At 38.5% G+C, this 24975-nt stretch overlaps 4 protein-coding genes across 4 annotated transcripts; 3 read left to right on the forward strand and 1 right to left on the reverse strand.

The window, feature by feature from the left end:
- Nucleotides 1–899: 899 nt before the first annotated feature.
- Nucleotides 900–1754, reverse strand: CABS01_16147 (uncharacterized protein; the record flags this gene model as incomplete). The annotated part of the gene is made up of 1 exon (XM_060549479.1): nt 900–1754. The coding sequence occupies one exon, from the start codon at nt 1752–1754 to the stop codon at nt 900–902; it is 855 nt and encodes a 284-aa protein (XP_060390155.1).
- A 1104-nt stretch (nt 1755–2858) lies between these two features.
- Nucleotides 2859–5121, forward strand: CABS01_16148 (uncharacterized protein; the record flags this gene model as incomplete). The annotated part of the gene is made up of 5 exons (XM_060549480.1): nt 2859–3208; nt 3276–3586; nt 3971–4240; nt 4577–4691; nt 4830–5121. 5 exons carry the CDS (start codon nt 2859–2861, stop codon nt 5119–5121), a joined length of 1338 nt encoding a protein of 445 aa, XP_060390156.1.
- Nucleotides 5122–7657: 2536 nt separating this feature from the next.
- Nucleotides 7658–11444, forward strand: CABS01_16149 (ATP synthase F1; the record flags this gene model as incomplete). The annotated part of the gene is made up of 6 exons (XM_060549481.1): nt 7658–7838; nt 7891–8373; nt 8476–9022; nt 9290–9420; nt 9643–10043; nt 10491–11444. The coding sequence occupies 6 exons, from the start codon at nt 7658–7660 to the stop codon at nt 11442–11444; spliced, it is 2697 nt and encodes an 898-aa protein (XP_060390157.1).
- A 1581-nt stretch (nt 11445–13025) lies between these two features.
- CABS01_16150 (uncharacterized protein) lies at nt 13026–15027 on the forward strand (the record flags this gene model as incomplete). Its single annotated transcript, XM_060549482.1, has 3 exons — nt 13026–13535; nt 13599–14505; nt 14708–15027. 3 exons carry the CDS (start codon nt 13026–13028, stop codon nt 15025–15027), a joined length of 1737 nt encoding a protein of 578 aa, XP_060390158.1.
- Nucleotides 15028–24975: the final 9948 nt, after the last annotated feature.

Raw genomic sequence — 24975 nt, forward strand, 5'->3', positions numbered from 1 at the left:
CCTTCCTCGAGCCCAGGAGCCATTTTAAAACATCTAAAATAGGTTCCCCAACATAATTAAAAGCATAATTGGACTTCCTTCAATGGAAAAAGCATAAGCGCATTGAGGCCCTCTCGTTCACAACTAAGGTAGCTATCCCTAAAATAAATGTTTCTTAAACGCCTGTCATCGGCCTTGGCCCGCATGATCACAATGCTACGTATTACGCTGCAAACGCCAAAGTTCGTTTTAAAGCAGGCAGGCGATTTGGATGGCCGGACGACAATCATAATAAGCGATTACTATTGCGCAGCGCGCCAGCACTATTTTAATGAGCATTGCCAAATTACATAGTATCCTATTCGTTACGGCATATTGTCGGCACATAGAGACGTACCTTTTCTAAGGGGAAATAATAAGTTAGGTATTATTTTGTCTATCGCCTATATAATCTACTTAATTGGTGTCGTGATGGCTTCAACCATCCATGGCCTCACCGCACGTCACGTGACCTCGGTTACATAATCACCGAGGCCCACTTCACTTGCACCCTCTATATCAGAGCGAGCTTCGTGCCTATTTCCTATTTCCAATAGACAACCGTTCTCTTTTACTTACGTCGATGCCCCTATGGTGACTATACGACAATTGGAAAGTTTAGCTATCAGAGAAGACTAACCCCGATGTATCGATGGCATACCGCAACTGGTAGGATATATATAGGTAGTTTGCCGTAGCTATGAATAATCGACTTCATCTGTAGACGTCCACTTTCTTCTATTGTTATTACTTTTCCAACGTTGTCATTCTCGGAGCAGTCCACCATTCTTCTGCGGCCCATGCTGGCTGTCTTAGGATATATTTACGCTGTTTGGCAATGACGTTGCGTTGCTAATGCAATTATCTCCCCGGTATGATAGCTAGTAATCCGTCGACGGCGCAATTTCCCTCATCGTTTGAACAGTCTTTTCATACTGCTTAATTTTCTTCTCCAACATGTCTAGACAATCCGAGCCGAGAACTAGTCTGACTTCATCTTGCAATCCCTTCGCCATCCCCGTTAAAGACGCCAGCTCGAAGATCCTTTCAGCAGCTTTAACAGGATCACCAGGCTGTGACCCATCTGCGTCAGTAATATATGCCTTCATATCGATGTACCCGTCCTCCGTCATCCAGCTCCCCTCCTTCCTCGTCTCTAGGGCCGAAGTCACAAACCCCGTTCGGAAGTATCCCGGCTCGATAAGATGAACCCTAATCCCGAACTTCTTGACTTCCTGAGCGAGGCCCTCGCTCAGTCCCTCCAAGGCATGTTTGCTCGCTGTATAAACAGGCGATCCCTCAATATTGAAAATGCCCGAACAACTCGACATCTGCAAAATAGTACCGCTACAACGTTGGCGCATATGCGGCAGGATTGCCTTGGTGAGGTTGAGCACACCGAAGAAATTCACTTCGAATTGGCGTCGGATTTCCTGTTCGGTCAACGATTCGACCGCGCCGAAGAGGCCGTAGCCTGCATTGTTGACGAGAACGTCGATATGGCCGAAGCGGGAGATGAGGTCGTCGACGAATTTCGTTATGATGAACGCCGAGCTAGTGGCTTCGAGCTCGAAAAGATGAGCGTTCTGAGCATCTCGAAGGCTCTCGGGAAACTTGGCGAGAGATCGGGCTGTGGCAATGACGGTGTGTCCCTGGCGGAGCGCTTGTTGGGCTATGCAAAGCCCCAGGCCAGAGTTGGCGCCTGTGACGAGCCAGGTGAGCTTAGAGGAGTACATGTTCGACTGTTCGAGGGAGGACAGAACCCAGAAAGCGGCTAGGCGTGAATGTCAGATGAACATGTCATCCGGGACTACTATCACAGGCATCAGTGCCCTTGGAATGGCACGTATGCCAGTTTTTGTATTGCCAGAATTTGGAGAACACTCCACGCTCCCTGGACATAGTTAGTCGGGTCGTCCGTCTACGAGCGTATTGCCCGCTCCATTGCGGATGAAAGTTGTACATATGACGTAAAGCTCGCTACATTGCCCCATAGTTCTCTATTTATCTAGGTGTCCGTGCTTATCGCAGACTGAACGCTATATCTTAACCCCGCAGTTTTGCGGGATTGCTTTTCTAACATCATCCTACCTACCACACTTCACAACTTTGGAACCTGGCGCCGCTGACGAAGACAAATCCCAAAATGCTTTCGTCGCCAGGAGAGCGGGGGTTTCAAGGCGCCAAAGCTCGGCGAGGCGGCAGAGTCGCTTCGGCTTGTCTGCAATGCCGGAAGCTCAAGCGGAAATGCGACCGACAATGGCCTTGTAATCACTGTCTCGCAAGGCGGGTAGCACACCAGTGCCAGTTTGACAATCTTGAAAAGGGGGTCTCGGCATCCTCAAAAAGGTGAGTAATTGTTTCTGATGTGTTGTTAGTGTGCCGTGCTGAGATGATCTCGAATCGGTAGGCCGCTTACGGGCAATGGAGAACCAGGATCGCAGAGTGGTTCCCCAAACTCTGGAGTGCCCAGATGTCACATATCGAAGCCAGCATGCATTGAATCAAATGATCCTGACAACACTGGCAACATCGAGATTCCAGCTGCCTTGAAAGCTCTGGGCTATACGGACAGCAATCTTTTTGCAAGCATCATTCCGAGTAGCCACTCCCCCAGTCCCGTCATCTCGAAGGACTTTCCGCTAGAGATACAGGAAGCGCTCCGAGCTGTGCCTCCCCGACCATACACAGATATCCTCATATCAGTTTACTTCAGCCACGTTAACTACCACTACGAAGCCATCCACCAAACCACCTTCGTCGCAGATTATGCAACATGGTGGGGGAGACGAGCGTCGAAAGCCATGTCTGACGTAGCGCTTACCAGTCTAGTACTGCAAATGTGTGCTCTGGGCACGCAATTCGTTTGGCCTTCCACGGATCAGAAACTGGAATCCGAACTGGGAGAGTCGGTCGACCACCTTGGGATGCGTATGCATGAGGCTGCGCAACGCTTAAGCACTTTCATACCACCCGGTGAGGGTGGATTGCCGCTCATACAGCGATTATTTCTTGCTGGCGGGTGGTTGAAGAATCGGGTCGAGGTTACCAGATCGTGGCATTTGATATGTTCAGCCGTCCGGGAAGCACAGGAGATCGGTCTACATATCGACAGCGCGGCGCAGGAAATCTCGACGTGTGAACGAGAAGTGAGACGGAGGATGTGGTACATATTAAACATCTGGGACACGTAAGTACTCTGCTGTCATATTTCGATGACCCCAAGACCATTCTCACCACAACTGTAACCTGCTCAGGACTTTCTCCGGCTCGTTCGGCAGACCACGCATCATACAAGAATTCGGCCAAGTCCCCCCACCAAACCCCCGTTTCGAACTTGCAGACAGCGTAAGCGAGGAGACATCTGCGGCAGCAATCATCATTCGCGAGTATCGACTCTGGGCATTTCTGTCTGACCCTTTGAGCGATGCGAACAGCCCGCATGCCAAGATTCAATTCGTCAATGATTGGATCCGTGGCCTGCCAACTGTATACAGCACCATCGGGAGCGATGCGATCGGCGACGGCGATCTCTTTGCGAACAAGTTTCGCAGGATCAAGTTACATTGTATGGGATACATGGCTCTGTTGGCATACTTACGACGATATTTATTGAGCCCTCCTCATCCGAATTGCAGAGACACCGAGGCAAGTAGTCTCCGCGAAGCGGCGATTCAAGTGGCGATCCATCTCATGCGCATCAGCAAAGAGTTCTTTACCCTCTGCCACCCAATCCACTCCCAGTACTTCTTAGTGCAATTCTGTCCGTTCGACACCGCATCGACTTTATGCTCCGCTCTTCTTCGTGATACGAGCCGAACATGGATTCCGCACAGACTGAGAGCGATTCAGGCGCTTGGATGTGCGCTATATATATTGGAGAAGTTGAAGAACTTGAATAGGATGGGGAGCGCGACGTGGACTATTCTCACAACCATGCTGGCACAAGTAGACTTGTCGGCGGACGAGCAGCAAATGATGAATCAATCGAGCCGAACTGGAGATCTTGGTGGTTTTGACGCGACTTTCCCGGCAGGCGAGGAAACCACGGAGGCGAATCTTTTAGAGTCGTTCTCCCCTTTGGAGTCCATCGAGCAGCTACTTGTCGGAGATAACTTTGAGATGGAAGCGACAGCTCAGGATGCAGCGGATTTAGACTTGGGGCTGGTTGGTATTGGTTATAATGGGTCAGGCATCATGGCCCTAGAGGAGCAGATAAACAGTAATATTTTCAATACTACCTGGAGCTGGGATAATATTGATTAAGCTTCTAAGAATTAGCCTAGGATAGGGTTATTCCTTTAAAAAGTATTGCTTTATATATAAATCTTGTATAAATAGCTATACGGTAGATCGTATTAGTATTATTTAGCATAATTTAGAGTTTTTCAATAGCGATTAACTCAATAATGCCGAATAATTCTTTAATTTAATAAATGTTAAAAATCTTCCCTTTTGCCCCCAAACCAAGTCCTTTTTTCTCTAGCGTGTTCCCTTGATTTGTATAGTAAAAGGCGTAATGGGTTTTGCGAAATTTCATACATAACATCTTTTATAGTGCTGGTATGGAGCCGTGGCTTATATAGCTTAGCAACTTACCTCCGTAGCCGGCAAGTACTCAGAGCCCAGGCGTTAACAGAGCCAGAATCCGAGAAGGCCAGAAATGGACAATAGTAAGGGAAGGGCAGGAAGTAGAACAACAGTAAGAGGACAGGGCCAGAAACGGCTTACCATTCAGCTACCAAGGACCCATCCAGCCAGTCTGACGTATATCGATGGATTAACAGTTAAATACGTTCGCCTATCAGATACGACTTACAGCGGGGCAACGAATGCTGCTGGGCGCATTCAACTGAAGCGCGTGGCGACAGCTCTGTAGCTGTAAAACAGCACCAAATTCATACTGGTGGCAGGCTGAACGCTGGCGTCGAGCTGAACACTGGTGGCGGGCTGAACGCTGGTGGCGGTGGGAATGCTGGCATCGAGCTGAACACTGGTGGCGGGCTGAACGCTGGTGGCGTGTTATTGACCCTAAATTCTCATATCAGGATGGGCTGGGTGGTGTTGGCTGAAACCCATGCCTGGAGTGAAACATTTTACTGACAAATGTATTACAGTACTTGATTGTCAGGGTAAAGGTTTTAGTACAAGAGTATCAGGTACTTTAGGCATCGGTATCGGATGAGGAGAACCCTTTCACACTGGGGAGGACGCATGATCACGCCCTTAGTTGGAAATATCTGGAAAAATAGAAAGATGCATCGTAATTGTTGCGGGACTGTGCCCGCCTGAGAACAAGATTATCTCCTATGATCACATAGCCTCTATATTTCCAACTCAAATTCCTTGTCTTGAAGACTTGGACTTCGGGGAGGTAGGCAGGAGTGATCGAACATCTTCATTCATGGCAGGTTTCTACCTAGACATGGAGGGCAAGTATCTCTTGATGTAAAATATTCACAGTGTGATGTCACCCCCTTCACGTTTTGATGCGTTGTCCTTACAACCATAGCCTCTCATCGAAATATTCTTGCATTGCGTGTTTAGTGACGGGTATGAATGCGATGGTCTCACCACATTGAACGAATGCAGAAATTTCAACCAAAAGTCGCAGAAGCTTGCATTGTGTTGGTTGATCTTCTGATATCCACGTTAATGGACCCGTTTCGCGAGAGGCTCTTCGAGAGGATGGAACGATTACCAACCAGATCTCCCTACTCACCTATGCGGGAGTCGAGGTTTAAAATAAAGTCCTGGAAGTCGTAGTAAGGAATATTGGTTAATTTACACTGATCAGTGAATTATATAGTTGTTTGCAACGTGTATTATGCGACGTCGAGCATTTTCAACTCGTAAACCATGGAGTGTGATGGTGTATCTTATGTACACTGGTCTTGGACTGGCCAATTTACGTTTCACATTCGTATCTAAGAGATTAGATACCATAGCAATCTTTCGAGAAAGACCCCTGTGTGCAAGTCCCACCTGACAAGGACTTCTTTCCGCACCGCAATGCTGCTTGGCTAACTCAAACTTGACGAATGTTGGTGGGAGAACTACCCAATGTCTGAGGTAACTCGATGTTCCATTCTTTATTTTCGCAGTCTGCCCGTACTCTGTATGTACTATTCGAAGAATGTTGTGAGTCTGTGGAAGACATGCGAGGAGTGGTTCGTATGGATCGCAAGCTGCCGTTGGTAGATTCGTCTTCATCGTCATCCATGAGGTGGTCAGATCATAGGATTTGACTGGCAAGCTTTCCAGTTTGTAGGCTAGGAATCTTTGAAGCTCGACAGATTTGTAAAACTCAGACTCCAGGCGTGATGTAGGAGAGGTTTTTCGTTCTGGGCCCGTTGTTAATGAATCCGGCTGCACGAAGGTGGACGTACTCTCTGGGCCGATGCGCCATATGCAAAGACTTTGAGCACATCAGCGAGGAACTGGAAGACGAGAAAGAGGGAAACCAGAAGGCGATACGGTAAGTCATACTACGTTTTGTTCTAGATGAATTCCGAACTGCGACGATGTACTTCGCCGCCATCCACAAACTTCTCAACCTTTGGAAACCATAGCTCCAAATCTGCCTCATCTAGCTGTAATACGTAGCCCTGGATGCAGATTGATGCACTATCACATCGCAAGGGGGTTGGTGAGATCCGACAGACCAAGGCCAGAGTCCCCCATGATTCAATGGCACTCAAGAAAAAGCCATAGTACCAGAGAGAAAAGACATTTGGGTTACTAGCACTGCAAGCCATACAATCAAAAACCGTGGCAAAGACGTATTTCAGCTCAATCTCCAAGCCTCCTGGTTGAATGACGAATCTCAATACCTGCAATTTGTGGCCTCAAGGCTATGGCCATTTGCCAACAGCCCTTCAATACGACTTTCTATTGCAACTTTTTACTCTGAATCAGTAGTGATTGGTGATACTTCGCTGATCTTATTGATGTCTTGTTCAAAGGCAGGGGGTTATGATTGTGTAGCTAGTGATGTACCGGCTCTGTCTCAACCGCATCAGCTTGGAGGTAATATCCATCGACCCCTCCCTTCTGCCTCGTGTGCATACCAACCAGGCATTCACAGTGTCACATCAACCAATGATCCATTTTCATCAACATCAGGATGACATTCTACGTGTTATAATTTCATCTGCAAGCATGTCTCTCTGTCTCAAGTCAGTCAAATCTTGCATGCCTTCCAAAAGTTTATGAGGCAGAGACATTATGTCAGGGGAGAATCAGGAGTGGCGTTAGTTCGGTAAGAATAGAAGTGTTGAATGCTACATACATGAATCCTGAATGTACCATGGGCAAGAGCAAGACACTTATTTCCCCGAATGCGTCGCTAGCCTCCCGCTTCCTGTCACATGTGACAAGACATTCCCGTGGGAACCCAAAGAGGTACATAAAAGCGACTATCTGCAAGCATAGACACCATAAGCCATGTAACATATGCATGAACAGAAGCGACAAAGTTCGAAGGCAGAAATTTCCTTCGTCAGTACGCTAAAGTGTAGCGACAGTCGCAGCCGTGCGCATCGTTTCCTCATCATTATAATTAATTTCGACCTCTCCTTACTTCACGGTCGTTCACTCTGGGCTATCAAAGTTTCATATTGGGAAAAAGAAGGTAGACATGGCTCACCACCTGCTCTCCCGTGCCGCTATATGGACTTTGCAGTCCTCGACGCCTGAACTTCCGGCAGATTCGGCCATCCTACCCGACGATGGTACCATCGGTATGGAATCGGTGTTTGGCAAGGACAAGCGTCGCCTCGTCGAACCCCAAGACTTTGCTGATGGCGGCAAGTTTCGCTGTAAGTTGTACAGCAGCACCATGACAACGTTGAATAATGCTGAGCTTTTCAGCAATCGTCAAGATTCAAGCTCGATTCAATAGTGGCAATGATCAAACCATCTGGATGATGGGCACAGGTTGGCTGGTCAGCCCAGACACCGTCGTAACCGCAGGACACGTTGTTTACGACTGGAGGAATCGCTGGCAGGCAGCTATCGAGGTCAAATGCTTCATCGGCTACTCTGGCCTTTCTTCTGTTGGCACATCGAAAGTACAAGGCAGGTTTGGAGAACACGTGGTGACCACAGCGCACTGGGTCAATGGCAACAACAAACGCGCACATGATGTCGCCTTCTTGAAGTTGAACCGCCCCTTTACAGGAAATCTTAGAACAATCCCTTTCCAAAACACCCCTACTAACGGCATCGGATTACGGCTCGGTGTCGTCGGTTATCCTGGCGATAAGCATTCTCAACATCCCAGCGGAGATGATGACGAGGAGGGTGCGCAGATGTACGAAGAATTCACTCGCGTCAACTACAGCATCCAAGACAGTGAGCGCAAAATGATCGAATATCATATCTCTACATTTTCTGGTGAGCAGGGTCACCCTTAGTCCTACTTAACTTTGATACGACACTGACAATTAGCAACAGGTCAGTCTGGAGCACCAATCCTTCAAGCTACCAATGATGGAGGATTCGTTTCTATTGGGACTCATTGCTATGGCGGCGGCCATGCCCAGAAGAACTCAGGTACTTCGATCGGTGGCGATTATGGTATCAACTACGTTGCTTTCATCTCCCTCTTTGACAGCGGCCACTTTCCATATCCACACCGATTTGGCATCAAGTTCGTCAACGTCAATCCTGCTGCACGGACTCGCAAATTGCAAGTCCACAGTGTCAGGCGCGGCGCTATTGACGCCATCCATAATTGCCATGGAATCGGCTTTGGTACTAGTGACGGTGCTAAGAAGAACGGCAGAAACGTCAGCGAGCCCAACGTTGATAAGAGCCGGATCAAGCTCCACATCCGCGAAAACGAGTACGATCAACATTTCAATCATTGCAATAGCGGCGTAGCGGGATACAAAGATGACCACAGAGAAGACACGTGCACCATGGACGACGCAAATTGCCACAACGGCGGATGCAATGACCAGGGTTATGGCGAAAGTCACGGAAGAAACGATGATCATAGGTCCAGGCGCAACGACGTTATCCGTACAATCAGGTTGAGAGACCAGATGAGCAATGACAAGGCTAGGGACTTCAGAAAGATAGCAGGCATCAACAACAGCTACGGCGGCGACTTTGACAACTACTATCGTAACTCTGGCAACAGCTACGGCGGCAGCTTCAACGACTATCACGGTAACCCTGGCAGCAGCCACGGTGGCAACTTCAATACACCCCACGGTAACCCTGGTAGGAACCACGACAGCAATTTCAATACATACCACGATAGCCTTGGCATTAATTACGGCGGCAACTTCAATGCCTACCATGGTAACTCTGGCAGTAATTACGGCGGCAACTTCATTGCCTACCACAGCAACCCTGGCAGTAACTATAGAGACAACCTCAATAACTACAACGGTAGGCCTGGCAGCTACTACATTAACAACTTGAGCGGCTACTATCTTGGCAATCGCACCAATGAAGTTAACCTCTTTTCCACAAGGAACGCCCTTCCTTTATGCTCAGGTACCGAATTGCCAGATTCGCGACTAACGAACAGCGAGTTCTTGCGACATAATCCTGGTGGGTTTCTGAGTATGTCCCAAAGTATGTTCCGTTCTGACAAGACCAAACCATCAGGCATGGACCATAATTCTCTATCCAGTGGATTGGAAACCAACGGACCGCTGCAACGTGACGGCGAAGGAGTTTGTGATGTTCTGAGGCTTTTCTCTGATTCTGCTGAAAGACCGCTTTGGGACGGCCCTCCTTTGCTTGGTCCGCTGGGCGGCGTTGTGGGAATTGTTGCTGGCAGCATTCTTTCAGCCGTTGGGGGAGTCGAATTCTGCAGCATGGTCGACGGCCCGTTCCAGGCTGTTGAGAGCGCTATCAATGCGGGCGCCATCGAACGTGCGGTTCTAGCGGAGGCAGCGCTTCAAGCTCTGTTGAAACTCGAATATTCTACCGAAGTCGCTGATATATTTGATATTATCGACATCAAGTATCGAGCGTTGAGTCCGCAGCTGAGCTCTCTTGCCAAGGTTGCCCATCCCTACCTAACGGAATATGGACTGAACCTAGCACATCGTCAGCTCAGTCGTGTTCAAAATTGTGAAGGAGCATCCATTCATGAGTCTTTCGATCAGATTCCTCGTGAAAGTCTGGGGATCATCACAATGTTGAATTCGCGCCCGAGTCCCAATTGCCATCCTGACTTTATTGGTGGACTGCTCTCACCAACTCGGTTTCTGGTCAGCGAAGAAGACTTTTTAGGAAGCTTCAGGCAACTCATCATTAAAGGTATCGATTTTGACGGTTCATTCCTTCAATGCAGAGCCCAGAAAGCAATCGATGAAGTGGCCACACTATTGGTTCGTGAAGGCACTGATCAAGTCCACCCTTATCATTATTCGCCCGTCGCTAGCGGTCAGGAACACACTACTTGCCTGGTTTTCAAGCGAGCTGTTGTGGCTGAGGCTGTCTTACAGACGATGATGGAGCTTTCCAAGTCAAAACTTGACTCGCTCAAGGTTCTTGTGCAGGAGAACAACGAACGGGATATGGATGTCTTGGACGTCATTCAGTACAGTATTCACAGAATTGCTCCACCTACGATGCAATTCGCCAAAAAGACCGTTCGGACAGTGGTTTCTGTCGTATTCAATGCGGCTTGGAAAGATCAAAACGCTCTGAGGTTGAAAAAGGCTAGAAGTTGCCTGGAAAACAGCCTCAATCATCCGAATACGAATGATCAGTCCGCTGATGATGGAGACCCCTTCGGCAGCAGCCGCCTCAGCTTTATTAAGCAGCAAGTCCTTAGTGACCAGAGCATCACTGGCAACAAGCCCACCCGCAGAAGGCAGTCTATGAGCAGTAGCCGGCCAACTCGCAGCAATCAGTCTACCACCAATGACCAGATCCACACTAGCACACAGCCGACCAACCACAGCCAGCCAGTCGGCACCAACCAGCTCTTTCGAAGAAAACGATCTATGAGTAGTAGCCAGCCAACTCGTAACAGCTGGTCTACTACCAATAACCAGCTCCTGCCCAGCACTCCACCCTCAACCAGCGTTCAGCCCGACGCCAGCATTCCCACCGCCACCAGTGTTCAGCCTGCCACCAGTATAGAGCAATCACCCATGGAAGAAAGGGATATGCTTGCTGATTTCGGCACTTCCGCTCGCGTGAACACACTCCGTCCAAAGAAATCTATTGGTGAGATTCTCTCATCGTCTCCCAAGGGTCATGCTGCTGCGAAGGTGAGCACCAACATCATCAACTGTTGTGACATCGACCCTGATGCTCCTGGCTCTGCCCTTGGAGATGTTGAAGACCGGAAGAAGTCGGGCGAGAGCGAAAGAATTCGCCAACGAAAGTCCTTTGACTCTAACGTCGACTTCAGCTTTGATCTGGCTTCAATGGAGGATGAATCATTTTGACAAACGTATGAAGATAGGTAGTCGTGCTAATATCTCGTGGACCCACCGCAGGTCACATCTACACGCTAAGGGAATGAGATATCAGGAGGTGATTGCTGAAGACGTCCCAAAGGATGAAGATATCGATGGTAATTGGGATGCCTGTTTTCAATGGATTTCCCATTCGAGGTCTTGGAATATCTATAAGCAGGCTAATATGTAGTTCCTTGAGAAATTTTATGTAGTTCTTTCGAGATGTCAATTCATGAATTTATCTATCGTTTTAGCCGTATTTAGTCCGCTTGTAATAGCTATGGATGTAAGACGATAGTGTCACGGCGTGCTTGGTATTAGCGGGCTTTGTAATAAGCTAAATTTATAAAATTCTTTTAATTATTAAATATTAAAAAAGTATCATTCTTCCTAATGTTTCCAGACTCAAACCAGGATCCGGTGTCTTGCTTTTCTAGCCAACCACAAACAGCAGCTTTATGAGCGACGGTAAGTTCTACCAGTGCGCTCTGTTTTTTCATCCAAAAAGAAATAATGAATGGCCAATGGCCGCCTTATCATAGCAGACCTTCCATCATCATCCACATCTGCCTTGAATTCTATACAATAGTGGATGCTCACCAACGTTAGGAGTTGTGGACTTCTTCTCTCGGAACATTCTTATCTTCCTGATCGCTTCACCGAAAAGCCACTGTCTTGCGTATCTTCTCATTGTGCCCAATAGGCGGCAGCTGTCTTGGACGAGCTGCAGCACGGAGGCGGTCTCATCCCGCGTCGATCAATCTCCCTGAGTGAGAGGTCGCCGACAGCCGTGAACAAATGCGACATCTTCATTGGATTCGAGAATAATTGTTGCCACCTCCTCTCTGTTAGGAGATCACGAGTACCTCGGCAAATTTTCCACTTTCTATTCTAAGCCGCTCTTCAGTATTTTCATCTCTGCCACCCTTTCGGAGCATCCGCAGCTGCCTCGTTCTCGAACCCAATATGGACGCGTCTGTCAGGTGATGTTGACAACCTGGCTGAGAAGACCGGGGCTTAGGCTACGTTGCTGGTTTCAGGCCGTTACTCAGACGCCACGGTGAGTGTCGACTGCAGGTTGGACATACGAAGGCACTGATAACCTTGTTGCCATCAAATCATCACAGAAATGTCGATCTTCAATCAAAGCAGCACCCGTGAAATGTGCAGTTTCTGTTCGAATGCCGTCTGCCAATCGATTGCATCTCGCGAGCAAGTGCGATCGGTCTCAGCTGCTCACACTCGGGCAGTGTTTCATACCTATATGTTCATCCAACACCATCGTGGCTAGACGGTGAACATTCTGGTGAATAATCAGCCGGCTGTGCAAGTTTGGTTCGCCATGAAGCTCGCTATTTCTTGAGAAACATACGCCACTCTGCAGCGCGTCCATTTACCGCGTCATCCTGAGGCGTTCTTCTGGGACACTGCCAAGGCATACTTCGAAGGCGCCCGGTGTATGTATGGCATCGATAAAAGATCCTATTTCTACATAACTACGTTGAGTTTGCAGCAGAATCGTATGAATGTTCTTCCACACGATAAAGTTCTTCTTCTGTTCTAACTATCATGGCATCACCCGAGGACGCTCTGCGGGTCAAGCCCCCCGCAAACCTGAACGATGCGTATGATGGCATGGAGCTCAACTCAATTGACACATCTACTCAGCGGGGCACATTCATTTCCAAAAATCAAAGCACTGAGTCTCTCCTGGGTCAACCTCAACCAGGACCTACCGAATTCGTCCACCCGGGAAACGCATCGCCTTGCCCAAAGCCACGACCGCAGTCCCGGTCGTTTATGCCTTTGCTCTTAGTTGCAGGCTACGCAGCACTGTCGATTTTTGCCTGGACAACGACCTGCATCATGACATTCCGGCCACTGTGGGCGCAAATACCCTCTAATAAATACGTCAAAACGAGATACCCGAAAAGATACGTCGTTGATTACAATCATACAGACTCTGTGGGATTCACTGCCGATGTTGAGGATAGCATCAACAAGAATAGCGATTGGTATCAAGGCATCCAAGTTCTACAGTCGGTTCTCACCGTCTTGACCCTGCCTTTGACCACAACAGTTCTATCTGCGGCGGCTATTATCTACGTTCAATGACGCTCGCAAAAGCTCAAGTTACGTCAGGTCATCGCGCTTGCCGACCAAGGCTGGTCCGACGCTGTCGCTGTCCTGAAAGCGCCATGGGATAAGTGCAACACGGTCTTCCTCATCCTAGCAGTTGTTGTCTATGTTATTGGCGGCGTACTAGCTCCTTTGCAAGAATACCTGCTATCAGCAGAGGCGACCAAAGTCAGCTACTCGATCGACAGGGATGTTCTCGTGACCGACATACCAGGTCAATTCCGTCTAAAACAAAAGGAAAATAATGTACTCGCCTTGATCACTCGGGGAATGCTGGAAACTGTCTCCAGCAGCCAGCCCCAGGCAATGTTGTGGCAAGGTGACGGCTTCAACTACACATGCTCTGATGCGAGTGAGAGCGAAAAGATGGGTGGAGGCCGTACCTCAACAAAGTCATGCCGCACAGCACCAACACTGGGGGATATTCCAGGCCTACTTGACCCATTTCTAGCACAGTTTCCCGCCGGGTATTCTACGGGACTCATCCGTCAGTTCATTCCCCGCATTAGCTCGGTGGTCAACGTATTGATCATGCCCACTGAAAGCTTCCCAACATCCTGCAACAGCTCACAAGGGTCTTTTTGGGCTAGCTATGACGGCGAAGGGAGTGTGGAGAACAGTTATCCAATCTCTGTCCAAATATGTATGCCCGGAAACTTGACAACTTCACCTTGGAAACCCACGAGAGATATGCAGAGGTTCACGGAAGATTTGTACCTCAACGTCACATTGGAACCCGCGGATGGACCACTACATTCTGTGATCAAGATTGAAATGGAGACTTCGGCCGGATACTTCGAATTGCCGAATAACTGGAATATCAAGGCAGGCAAATTACTTGAAAAGGATCCATACGGTCCTGGCGGCGCTTGCCAAGCAGGCTGTTACAATTCGGTTAACATCAGCTCCAGTGATAAGCCCCATGTCGAAGAGTCTGACACCTACAGGCAAGTTACCCCGATTGCTACTTTCAAGGCCTCCAAGTGCTGATCGTTCATGGAATAGGGGTGATACAATTGGTTAAAATTTGGATGTTTGGGATCCAAAGCAATTGGCGGGAGTCACGAACAAGGGGCCACTACTGACCATTGCACTGGCGTTATTCGGTGAAGGATCATTCATCGAAACCAAACTGTTGAAGACCGTCACATATGACGATGTGGGGTCCGATACTCTTTGGCCTGGTGACTGCCTATACCTGAATCCACTCGAGCTTCTTTCAAGCGACTACATGGACTATCCAGACGACAACTATGATAGCGCATACAGAGAAGGTGTCTGCGTCACGAGGAACTTGATAAAGAAGAAGTCCAAGGTTCAATCGGCCGCTTCAGATTGGCTGGCAAGTACTTTCGCGAATAGCCGATCGCAACTCAGCGACACTACCTTACTTAAGTCGAAATTCACTTCTGCGGCTTTCCTCGCTAACTAGGCATGGCTACTCTACTAGAGGGAGAGAAAGACCTTGCGTGTTCGTCGCGATATTAGTAGAAACACTATAATCCCGTCTATATTACGAGCTAGGATAATTGCAATTAGTTTTTTAATGGCTGCGCATTTACTAGCCCTGTTAGCCTTTATAGCTTATATTATAATAAAATTAGACCTTCTTAATATTAAGCTAGACGCGGAGGGAATTATATATATCGGATTATTAATTAAGTACCAAAGGGTTAAGCTTAAAAAGAAAATTTAAAATTTATAAATCTTAAATACCTACTACCTTAGCTAGCTTTTTACTTACTAATAATAAGTAAAAAGATTTTAATCCTAAATACTTATATTAACTACCTAAGCTAACCTTTTATTTGTTATTAATAAGTTAAAAAATAATTTAGGATTTATAAACCTTAACTACTTATTATTTCTACTAACTTTTTATATATTAAGTAGGCTAAATAGGCTTAGGTTTAGGAAATTTTAAGAATTTCGCATACTTTTTACTTAAAAAAAGGTATATCTTAAAAAAGCGAGAAATTAATAAAAGTATTATTATATTATAACTACTTAGTTATTACTTTTTAATATATATAAATAAATCATTTTTTTTTACTTATAAAATATAATATTACTTAACTACTATAGCTACTAAATATTACTTTACTACCGTAGCTATTTAATATTACTTTACTACCGTAGCTACTTAATATTACTTTATTACTATAGCCGCTTAATATTAATAAAAAAAAGTTTTTAAATAATTTAATATAAATAAAAATAAGTAAATAAGTTTACGGAATTCTTTAAGCTAATAAGTAATAACTAAAAAAAATTAAATAAAACTTAATAAATTTTTTTATTTAAAAAGTAATACCTAAAAGATCTTTTATTTAATAAGTAATAACTAAAACAATTAATTAAAATTTTAAAATTTTTTTATTTATTATATAGTAAACGAAAGAATCGAGTATTTATAAATTCTTTTATTTACTAAGTCGTAAATAAAAAAATTGAGTACTTATAAATTCTTTTATTCGTTACATAATAAACGAAAAAGTCTAGTACTTATAAATTCTTTTATATACTAGGTTACGAATAAAAGAATTAATTAAAATCTTAAAATCCTTTTATTTATTAAGTCGTTAATAAAAGAATTAAGTACTTATAAATTCTTTTATTCGCTAGGTTATAAATAAAAGAATTAAGTACTTATAAATTCTTTTATTCGTTATATAGTAAACAAAAGAATTTAGTACTTATAAATTCTTTTATATACTAGGTTATAAACGAAAGAATTAACTTAAATCTCGAAATTCTTTTGTTCGCTAGGTTATTAATAAAAGAATTAAGTACTTATAAATTCTTTTATTTACTAGGTCGCTAATAAAAGAATTAACTAAAATCTTAAAATTCTTTTATTTACTAGGTCGTGAATAAAAGAATTAAGTACTTATAAATTCTTTTATTCGCTAGGTTATGAATAAAAGAATTAACTAAAATCTTAAAATTCTTTTATTCGCTAGGTTATAAACAAAAGAATTAATTAAAATCTCGAAATTCTTTTGTTTATTAAGTCGTAAATAAAAGAATTGAGTACTTATAAATTCTTTTATTTACTAAGTTACTAATAAAAGAATTAACTAAAATCTTAAAATTCTTTTATTTACTAGGTCGCTAACGAAAGAATTAAATACTTATAAATTCTTTTATTTACTAGGTCGTAAATAAAAGAATTAAGTACTTATAAATTCTTTTATTCGCTATATAATAAATAAAAGAATCTAATACTTATAAATTTTTTTATACGCTATGTAGTAAACGAAAGAATTAAGTACTTATAAATTCTTTTATACGTTATATAATAAACGAAAGAATCGAGTACTTATAAATTCTTTTATTTACTATATAATAAACAAAAGAATCTAATATTTATAAATTCTTTTATACGCTATATAATAAATAAAAGAATTAAGTACTTATAAATTCTTTTATATACTATATAGTAAACGAAAGAATTAAGTACTTATAAATTCTTTTATTTACTAAGTTATAAACAAAAAAATTAACTAAAATTTTAAAATTCTTTTATTTATTAAGTTGTAAATAAAAGAATTAAGTACTTATAAATTTTTTTATTTACTAAGTTACTAACGAAAAAATTAATTAAAATCTCGAAATTCTTTTATTTACTAAGTTATTAATAAAAACATCGAGTACCTATAAATTCTTTTATTCGCTAGGTCGTAAATAAAAAAATCGAGTACTTATAAATTCTTTTATTCGCTATATAATAAATAAAAAGATTTAGTACTTACAAATTCTTTTATATACTAAGTTATAAATAAAAGAATTAACTAAAATCTCGAAATTCTTTTATTTACTAAGTCGCTAATAAAAGAATCGAGTACTTATAAATTTTTTTATATACTAAGTTACGAATAAAAGAATTAATTAAAATCTTAAGTTAATTAAAATTTTAAAATTCTTTTATACGCTATGTAATAAATAAAAAAATCTAGTACCTTAGCCTAATGCGCGGCGTAGCCGAAGGTTACGGAGTAGCCGAAATTAATTAGCGAGCGGCTAGGGGTAGGAGCGGGGGTAGCGGTAGCCCGAGCTTAGAGGCGCCGTAGCTAAAAGTTTATAATAAGCTTATAACCAAAACTCTAACTATATAGCAGAAGGTTATAGGGCGTTATAATAAAAAGTTATATAGTTAAGCACTATAACTAAAAGTTCTTAGTTAGTTATATAGCTAAAAGTTATAGGGCGTTATAATAAAAAGTTGAGCGAGGGTTAAGTATTATAGCTAAAGGTTTTTAGTTATGTAACCGAAAGTATAATAAGCCTATAGCTAAAGCCCGTAAGTATTATAACTAAAAATAAAAAGTTTAATACTATAACCGTAGCTAAATACTTTAAGTATATAGCTAAAAATATAATAGGCCTATAACTAAAGCTCGTAAGTATTATAGCTAAAAGTAAAAAGTTAAGTACTATAACTATAACTAAAGGTTTTTAACTCTAGCTATATAGCGCGCTATAGCTATAATTATATAGCGTACTATAATTAAAAGTTCTTAATTAGCTATATAACTAAAGGTTATAGGGCGTTATAATAAAAGATTAAGCGGGGTTAAGCGCTATAACTAAAGGTTTTTAGCTACGTAGCTAAAAATATAATAAGCTTATAGCTAAAGCTTATAAGTACCGTAATTAAAAATAAAAAGTCGAGCGCTATAGCTAAAGGTTTTTAACTACGTAGCTACTAAAAGTATAATAGGGGGCTATAGTTAAAAATAGAAAATTAAGTGCTATAGCTAAAAGTATAATAGAGCTATAGCTAAAGCTTTTAAGTACCGTAGTTAAAAGTTTAAGCGTAGTAACTAAAGCCTTTAGGCAGCGTAGTAAAAGCTTTTTTAATATATAATATATACTATTTTAAAAAGCTCTATAATACTCTATAAACGCTAGCCCGAGGTACGATAAGTATAGTATAGTATAAGTATTAATAAAAATAGCGTACTATATAAGAGTATTAATATATTATACTAAAAGGTAACGGGGCCTAGTATAATAGCTTACCCTAGCCTATAAGTAACTAAAGTATATTATAGTCTTAGTAAACTCGAGGTATAGTAAAGTATAAGCGCCGTAAAGAGTAGCGCTATATAAAAGTATTAATATACTATATTAAAAAGTAACGGGGCCTAGTATAGTTATTTACCTTAGCCTATAAGTAATTAAAATACGCTATAACCTTAGTAAGTACGGTATAATATAAATATTATAAATAGTACTATACGAGGGCATTAACGTACTATATTTAAAAAGTATAAGGATTAGTAAAAATAATAAAGAAGCGGCTCGGGGCTCCGTCTTTTTAAAATATAACTTAAGCTAGTAATATTAATAATAAGCCCCCCCTTAATAATTAGTATTAGCGCGGCGCGGGTAAGTAGTATTCTTAGTACGGTTTAATATAAATACCCTCCCCTCTAACTAACTAAAAAACTACGGACGTACTTATTATTACTATAACTACTCTCTAATAGCTATACTATAATAAAATAATATTATAAATACTAATACTTTAAATACTCTATAACTATATTAAGATATTAATTCGGGCCCCTCGGCCGGGGTCCGTTAAAAGTTTAGACTTAAGCTAAGGGGCTTATACGGACCAGGCCTAGGCTATTATACACAAGTATTATAAATAAATACAGAACTATAACGCTTACTTATTATAATATAATAGCTTTTTTTAAAAATAATAAGGTATAGTTAAGTATTTTTACGGGCTCTAAGACGTAATAACTATACTTTAGTATTATTATTATTATTAAAACGCGCCCCTTCCCTCTATTATTTTAAAAAGCTCGACGTATTTTAAAAATATAGAGGTATTATATAAGCTATAGTCCTAAAGGCTATAGCTCTAAAAGCTATAGCTTTAAAAGCTATAGCTTTAAAAACGATTATTATAAGAGTAATAGCCCTCTAGAGGCTATAGTTTTAGAAGCTATAGCTCTAAAAATAACTATTATAAAAGCTCTCTCTAGAGGCTATAGCTTTAGAGGCTATAGCTTTAAAAATAACTACTTTAAAAATAATAGCCCTTTAAAAAGTATAGCTTTAAAAACTATAGCTCTAAAAGTAACTATTATAAAAGTAATAGCCCTCTAAAAATAATAACTTTAAAAGCTATAGCTTTAAAAGCGACTATTTTAAAAGTAATAGCCCTTTAAAAAATATAGCTTTAGAAGCTATAGCTCTAAAAACGACTATTATAAGAGTAATAGCCCTTTAGAAATAATAGCTTTAGAGGCTATAGCTTTAAAAGCGACTATTTTAAAAATAATAGCTCTTTAAAAGCTATAGCTTTAGGGGCTACGGATCTAAAAACAATAACTTTAAAAATAATAACTCTAAAAATAATCGCTTTAGATATAATAAATAATAATAAATCTAAAAACTAAAAGTTATAAAAGTTTAAAAACCTAGCGTTACCGCATAGTTAAATAGCCCGCCTAATAATATAATAATAACCCTAGTACTTAAAAATAACGGAATAAATAAATATAAATATTATAAAGCAATAGGTAATAATAAAAAGTAAAAGTTTATAAAAATTAAAAAACAATATAGGGTAGCGCGGCCCTATAATATAATATAAGCGCTATAAATAGTACTATATAAAAATATTATTAATATATTTTACTTAAAAAAAACGGGGATCGGTATAATTACTTACTTATACCTATAAATCTTTAAAATAGGCCGTAACTCTAATAAGCCCGTAATATAGCGTAGTATATATACTATAAAGAGTAGTATTATAAAAAAGAATTAGTATATTATACTTAAAAAGTATAAGGATTAGTAAAGAGGCGCCTCGGGGCTACGTCTTTTTTATAATATAACTTAGATTAGTAATATAAAGTAGGCCCGCCCCCTAGCGAGTTCTTTAAAAAACTTACCTAGGTAGTTTAAATAGGCCGCTACTATAGCGAGGGGATAATAAATATACTTACTATCAAGTAGGCTAAATGGGCTTAGGTTTAGGAAATTTTAAGAATTTCGTATACTTTCTACTTAAAAATAGGGTATATTTTAAAAAGCGAGAAATTAATAAAAGTATTACTATATTATAACTACTTAGTTATTACTTTTTAATATATATAAATAAATCATTTTTCTTCAATTATAAAATATAATATTACTTTACTACTGTAGCTACTAAATATTACCTTACTACCGTAGCTACTAAATATTACTTTACCACCGTGGCCACTTAATATTACTTCACTACCATGGCCGCCTAATATTAATAAAAAAAAGTTTTTTAAATAATTTAATATAAATAAGAATAAGTAAATAAGTTTACGGAATTCTTTGAGCTAATAAGTAATAACTAAAAAAAATTAAATAAAACTTAAGAAATTCTTTTATTTAAGAAGTAATGCCTAAAAGATCTTTTATTTAATAAGTGATAACCGAAAGAATTAACTAAAATCTTGAAATTCTTTTATTTACTATATAGTAAATAAAAGAATTAAGTACCTACGAATTCTTTTGTTCGCTAGGTCGCTAACAAAAGAATCGAGTACTTATAAATTCTTTTATACGCCAGGTCGCGAATAAAAGAATTAACCAAAATTTTAAATTAACTAAAATCTTAAATTAACTAAAATCTTGAATTAACTAAAATCTTAAATTAACTAAAATTTTAAAATTTTTTTGTTCGCTATGTAGTAAACGAAAGAATCGAGTACTTACAAATTCTTTTGTATATTAAGTCGCGAATAAAAGAATTAAGTACTTATAAATTCTTTTGTTCGCTATGTGGTAAACGAAAGAATTGAGTACTTACAAATTCTTTTATACGCTAGGTTGCGAATAAAAGAATTAATTAAAATTTTAAAATTCTTTTGTTCGCTATATAGTAAATAAAAGAATTTAATATCTATAAATTTTTTCGTTCGCTATATAGTAAATAAAAGAATTAACTAAAATCTTAAGTTAACTAAAATCTTAAAAACTTTTTGTTCGCTATATAATAAACGAAAGAATTTAGTATTTATAAATTCTTTCGTGCGCCTAGTTGCGAATAAAAGAATTAACTAAAATCTTAAGTTAACTAAAATCTTAAAATTCTTTTATTTACTATATAATAAATAAAAGAATCGAGTACTTACGAATTCTTTTATTCGCTAGGTCGCTAATAAAAGAATTAAGTACTTATAAATTCTTTTATACGCTAGGTCGCGAACAAAAGAATTAACTAAAATCTTAAGTTAACTAAAATCTTAAATTAACTAAAATCTTAAATTAACTAAAATCTTAAATTAACTAAAATCCTAAAATTCTTTCGTTCGCTATATAATAAACAAAAGAATTGAGTATTTATAAATTTTTTCGTACGCTAGGTTGCGAATAAAAGAATCGAGTACTTATAAATTCTTTTATTTACTATATAATAAATAAAAGAATTAAGTACTTATAAATTTTTTTATACGCTAAGTTGCGAATAAAAGAATTAATTAAAATCTTAAAATTCTTTTATTTACTAGGTTGCGAATAAAAGAATTAACTAAAATCTTAAGTTAACTAAAATCTTGAATTAACTAAAATCTTAAATTGACTAAAATTTCGAAATTCTTTTGTTTGCTAGGTTATAAATAAAAGAATCGAGTACTTATAAATTCTTTTGTACGCTAGGTTACGAATAAAAAAATTAATTAAAATTTTAAAATTCTTTTATTTACTAGGTCGCTAATAAAAAAATCGAGTACTTATAAATTTTTTCGTATACTAAGTTGCGAATAAAAAAATCTAGTATTTATAAATTCTTTTATTTACTAAGTCGCGAATAAAAGAATCTAGTACTTAAAAATTTTTTTATACGCTAGGTTGCGAACGAAAGAATTTAGTACTTATAAATTCTTTTGTACGCTAAGTTACGAATAAAAGAATTTAGTACTTATAAATTCTTTTATATACTAAGTTGTGAATAAAAAAATTTAGTACTTATAAATTCTTTTGTTCGCTAGGTCGCTAATAAAAGAATTAAGTACTTATAAATTCTTTCGTTTGCTAAGTTACTAATAAAAGAATTTAGTACTTATAAATTCTTTTGTATACTAGGTTACGAATGAAAAAATCGAGTACTTATAAATTCTTTTGTTTGCTAAGTCGTAAATAAAAAAATCTAGTATTTATAAATTCTTTTATATACTAAGTTATAAACGAAAGAATTGAGTACTTATAAATTCTTTCGTTCGTTAGGTCGTAAATAAAAGAATTAACTAAAATCTTAGTAATCCTTTCGGTTACTAAGTATTAAATAAAATAATTAACTAAAATTTTAAAATTCTTTTATCCGTTACGTAATAACTAAAAGTATATAGTAAACTTATAATATTCTTCTGTCCGTTACGTAATAACTAAAAAAATTATATAAACTTACTATATTCTTTTGTTTATTACGTAATAACTGATAAAAATAAGTTAACTTATAAAAATAATAGCCTAACGTAACGTAACGCAATTTTAATTGATTAAATTTAAAAGTAATTAAACTTAAAATAAAAAATAAATAGAATATAAGTTATAGAAAGTACCTATTATTAAAAAGATTTTAAAGATTAATAAAAAGTATTTTATTAAAATATTATAACGTATATTTTATTTAGGTTATTACGGGTGTTATAATGCGTAAAAAGTAGTTATTATTTTTTAAAAGTTAAAAATAAGAGCGAGGTACGCGTTATAATAAAAGACGTTAGCGAGTATAGATTTTAGTAATTATATTATCGGTATTACGTAAGATATAGTCGGGCTACGGGAGAGTAGCTATAACTACGTTTTATTAAATTAAAAGGCCCCTTTAACTATAATATTATATTTCCTTTAAGAAGATAGATTATTTAAAATAACTCTCCCCTTTTTAACGTAAATAAGAATATATATAAAGCTAAATAGTCTTATAACCCCGATACCCTTCTTAGCTATTATATATAGATAGGATAAAATATAATTAAGTTAATTAATATAGTTATAATAATAATAAACTTATAAATATAGTATTGGATATTTTAAAATAAAACCTTATAAATGTCTTATTTACTAAATACTAATTATAAGAATTAGTTAAAATCTCGGAAAGTTAAGGTTAGTAAGTAGTAACCGAAAGAATTAGGTAAAATCTTAAAGTTCTTTTAGTCGTTAAGTAGTAACTAAAGGGTTTAAGCAAATTTATAACATTCTTTCGTCCGTTAAGTAAGTAAATTCTAAAAAACGTTTTAGCCGTTAAGTAGTATACGAAAGAATTAGGTAAAATCTTAGTAATTCTTTTATTCGCTATGTAGTATATAAAAGAATTAGGTAAAATCTTAGTAATTCTTTTATTCGCTATATAGTATACGAAAGAATTAGGTAAAATCTTAGTAATTCTTTTGTTCGCTATGTTATAAACGAAAGAATTAACTAAAATCTTAAATTAACTAAAATTTTAAATTAACTAAAATCTTAAATTAACTAAAATCTTAAATTAACTAAAATTTTAAATTGATTAAAATCTTAAAATTCTTTTGTTCGCTATGTAGTGAATAAAAGAATCTAGTATCTATAAATTTTTTCGTTTGCTATATAGTAAATAAAAGAATTAACTAAAATCTTAAGTTAACTAAAATTTTAAAATTCTTTTATTCGCTATGTAGTAAATAAAAGAATTTAATATTTATAAATTCTTTCGTACGCCTAGTTACGAATAAAAGAATTAACTAAAATCTTAAGTTAATTAAAATTTTAAAATTCTTTTGTTCGCTATATAGTAAACGAAAGAATTGAGTACTTATAAATTCTTTTGTTCGCTAGGTTACGAACGAAAGAATTAATTAAAATCTCGAATTAACTAAAATTTTAAAATTCTTTCGTTTACTATGTAGTATATAAAAGAATCTAATACTTATAAATTCTTTTATTCGCTATATTATAAATAAAAGATAAAATAGTATACCCCCTTTATTATTATTATACTACCGTAGTTACTTAATATTATTTTATGATAAAAGAGTCCTTTTTCTTTTTAATAATAGAACTTTAATTACTTTATAGTAAATAACTAAAATAAAAAAAGATTTTATAAACTCTATAAGAATCTTCGTATAATAGAGGTTAGCCTTAATAATATTTATATAGTAGCTAATATATCTTACTTAAACTATTTATCGTATTATTTAGGACTTTTAAATACGTAAATAGATTCGCTACCGCATTTTTATAATTTATTTATTAATTACGCTCTTACCTAAACTAACTAATAAAAGGGTAAAGTTACTTAGGGTTAGGGTTAGGGTTAGGGTTAGGGTTAGGGTTAGGGTTAGGGTTAGGGTTAGGGTTAGGGTTAGGGTTAGGGTTAGGGTTAGGGTTAGGG

Source organism: Colletotrichum abscissum, assembly GCF_030869225.1.
Source record: "Colletotrichum abscissum strain IMI 504890 chromosome Unknown Scaffold_83.1, whole genome shotgun sequence".
Classification (NCBI taxonomy): Eukaryota; Fungi; Ascomycota; class Sordariomycetes; order Glomerellales; family Glomerellaceae; genus Colletotrichum; species Colletotrichum abscissum.